This window comes from Prionailurus bengalensis, chromosome D2, assembly GCF_016509475.1.
Source record: "Prionailurus bengalensis isolate Pbe53 chromosome D2, Fcat_Pben_1.1_paternal_pri, whole genome shotgun sequence".
In the NCBI taxonomy this organism is placed as follows: Eukaryota; Metazoa; Chordata; class Mammalia; order Carnivora; family Felidae; genus Prionailurus; species Prionailurus bengalensis.
Window position 1 is genome coordinate 74,701,289 of NC_057351.1, and position 3,610 is coordinate 74,704,898.

The 3,610-nt window shown below is 52.3% G+C and overlaps 1 protein-coding gene across 1 annotated transcript; it reads right to left on the minus strand.

Moving 5' to 3' along the window:
- Positions 1 to 234: 234 nt before the first annotated feature.
- Positions 235 to 3,195, minus strand: PRLHR (prolactin releasing hormone receptor). The gene has a single exon (XM_043597676.1). The coding sequence runs from the start codon at positions 3,193 to 3,195 to the stop codon at positions 2,083 to 2,085; it is 1,113 nt and encodes a 370-aa protein (XP_043453611.1). The 3' UTR covers positions 235 to 2,082.
- Between the last annotated feature and the right edge of the window lie 415 nt (positions 3,196 to 3,610).

A 3,610-nucleotide genomic window follows, 5' to 3' on the forward strand; every position in this document is an offset into this window, starting at 1 on the left:
CAGTTAAGCATCTGACACGTGGTTTCAGCTCAGGTCATGATCTCAGTTTGTGAGTTCGAGCCCCACATCGGGCTCTGCACTGACAGTGTGGAGCCTGCTGGGGATTTTCTCTCTCTGTCCCTCCCCTGCTCACTCTCTCTATTTCTCTCAAAATAAATAAATAAATAAATAAATAAGGAAGTACAATTAACCAGATCCCTCCCCAACAAATCCCATCCTTTCCCCCATCCTCTCCATTCTAGAGGCATGCCCATCAAAAGAATGCTCTGAGGAAACATGAAATGCCTGTTTGGCCTTGAGCCTCCCAAGTAATGGAGCTGTGAACCACAGGAGCCAGTCTCTGGGATGCCTGGGGAATGAGCTCATGTGGAACAGGGAGTGACATAGGCTTTGTTCTCCACATCCACAGATGAAGCTGAAAGTATTTGTGCCATTGCTAAAGGTAACCTGCATCTCCCAAGTTAAGCCTGCCTATCCTTTCTCCCAAGCCAGACTTTTCCTGCCTTCCCCCATGCTGGGAAAGGTCTAGCCACATAACTACTAAAGACTCATATTGCTAACTAACCCAACCACAGATACTTACTCTTCCATCATGGCTGCTGGCATTGGAGTAATGGGACTTAATCCTTGTCATCCCCAAGCCTTTCTCCTCTTTCCCTTCCTTTCAGGGCACACTTTAATGAATGAATGAGCCCATTTCAGAGAGTAAGATAAGGAGAGAGCTTGATTCTACCGTATAGTGAACTAGGGCAGTACTGGAGTCTTAGAGATGATAACTGAGTTGCTGCAGTTCCTGCACTAGTTCCTGTCCTATATGCCACAGGGGCTGATCTGGCAAGTGGATAGCACGTTTCACTTCACAAAACTCCCACCCTCACTGTCCAGTCACTGCTCCAACATCAACGTGAAGATCCTTGTCCAGGGTACTTGTCCTCATTTACAGAATCCTCAGGAGGCTAAGACGAGGGTTATCAGCCTGGTATCATGGCCCAACAGTCTTCACTTGTCCCTCTAACCCTGGAAAGAATTAAGTATTTGATGGTGGTCTGGTGGCAGTTTATTTTTCTGTTCTGGCCTTAAGTAAATGTCTCCCCATCCTTGTATCCTGGGTTGATTGTGTTCCAAGTGTGTCACCACAGAGCAGGTGCTGAGCAATCAGATGACAGCTGTTGATCTGTTGCAACTGAGCAATTAGAGAATGCTATCGAACATGGTTTACATTGAGTATTCAGAAAATCAAATATCTGTGTTCCTGCCTTGTAGCAAACACTGGGTGTGTATACACAAACATACACCCAGATAGATGTCTGTCCTCAGTTATATGCCTCCTTAAGTGATCTGGACCTTCTCTTCTTTATCCCTATTTATCTTTTCATTGACTAATTCATCTTATCATTTTCAGATAGAAGTTAGGTGACAAGGAGGAGGGAAAACACTTAGAAACCACCTATCAAAAGGTGGTTTCTAAGTGTTTTTGCGCTATGAATTCAAGTGAAATTAAAAGTAAAACCTTTTGGTGTGTAATAGTCTTATTCAGGAAATGCTGAAATCCCAGATACAGACTTGTAATACTTCCCTGGAATCCTAGGAATTAATGGGTTCAAACTGACTAAGCAACATCAGGTATTCTAGCTCAGTTGAGTCCTTTTTAAAAGGCAACCGGAAAAAGCCTCACCAACCCCAGCGCAGCCATTTGAAATCCCAACCCCATTGTTCCTTCATCTCACCATTGAGCAAGCAGAAGGGAAAGCAAGGAAGACAGCCACGGTTCTGAAATACTGTTATGAACCAGGAGAAAGAGCTTTGTTTGGTATTCAGGGCATAGGGAGGAAATAATAAATCCTCTCACCTCTCCTTAGCCTCTTTCAAGCAAAGCACAAGACTCCCTCCAAAGCCCACTCAACATTTTACAAAGACACAAGGACAAAGCAAGACAGCTGGACAAGAGGGCTAGGCTGGAAGTTTGGTCACCTATTGGATTTGCTCTGGCGCTGGGGATAAGTTCTCCAGTCCGGCCTCAGGTGGGCACCCTCGGAGACTAGTGGACATGGAGGTCCCCAGCTAAGGCCCGGTGCAGTGGCATCAGATGACCACGCTGACTGTCATGCTCTGGCCGTGGGGCACGATCTTGCGGGGCCAGGCAAGCAAGAGCTTGCGCAGCTCCTCACGGAAGCTGTCGTGCAGCCAGGCGTAAATAAAGGGGTTGTAGCAAGCTGAGCTCATGGCGAGCCAGTGGCAGAGCAGCTGCACTAACCCAAAGGCGTAAGGGTCGATGGCTTGCGGGTCGAGGTCCCGCAGCAGGTTGAAGACGTGCAGCGGCAGCCAGCACACGGCGAACACCACGACGACCACCACCAGCAGACAGAAGGTGCGGCGGCGGCGCGCACGGTCCCAGTCGGCCTGGCTCTGGGTCACGCAGCCTGGCACCACGCGGTTCCGAAGCTTCACCGACACCCGGACATAAGACAGGAGGATGACCAGCAGGGGGAGCAGGTAGGTGACGAGAAGCAGCCCCCAAGCATAGAGCTGGCGCTGGCGCTCCTGAGACCCCCAGAATTCCTCGCAGAGGCGCACACGGTGCGGCTTGAGCTCGACGTGGTACGTGTGCATGGCGGCCGGCAGCGCCAGCACCGCGGACAGCGCCCAGATGGCCAGCACTGCATAAGCGCTGAGGCGCAGTGAGATGCGCCTGCGCAGCGGGTGCACGAGCACGACGTAGCGGTCCACCGCGATGGTGGTGAGAGTGAACACCGACACGTAGACGGTGACGGGCTGCAGGAAGAAGACAAGGTGGCACAGGCCGCCGCCGAACACCCAGCCGCGTGGCTCGAAAGCGTAGGCCAGCGTGAGCGGCACGCAGGCGGTGCACATGAGCACGTCGGACAAGGCCAGGTTGCCGATGAGGAAGTTGGTCACGTTGTGCAGCCGACGCACTCGCGCGATCACCAACACCAGCAGGCAGTTGCCCACCAGCCCCACGACCACCACGATGCTGTAGAGCAGCACGATCAGCCCTTTCAGCTGATGCACCAGCTGCAGGCTTTGGAAAGGCGTGACAGCCTGAGCGCCTGGGCCAGTCACCGACCCATTGTCCGCTGAGGCCTCTGTGCTCTGGTTGGCAGGAGTTGAGGCCGCCGGTGGCAACCCAGAAACTAAGTCAGGGGCCGGGGGACCCTGAGTCGGCAGTGAGGCCATAACCACCTGTCCAAAGAGAATCAAAGTCTGTCACTTCCCATTGTCCATCCACCCCCTCCCATTGTCCATCCACCCCTCCTACACCATTCGTGCCTCCCTCCCCCACCTCAATTACCCAAATACTCCCTTTAGAATAACTGGCCAAAATAAATCAACAACAACAATCAAAAGTGCCGTCATACCCCATGTAAAAATAAATCTATGCTAGGTCACATATGTACAGATTATTTAAACGCCTCCTACTCAATTTAGAGCCTTCGCGGTCCACGCAGGTCAGACCCTGGAGCACGGTCCTACCTGGCGAGTGGGGCTGGGCGGGCGGGAAAACGCTACGGGGAGGGAGGGGCCGAATCCCGGCTGTCCCCTAGCTGTCCTCAGCCCACGACGGCAATGCAGGCTTCTCGCTTCTCCGCGG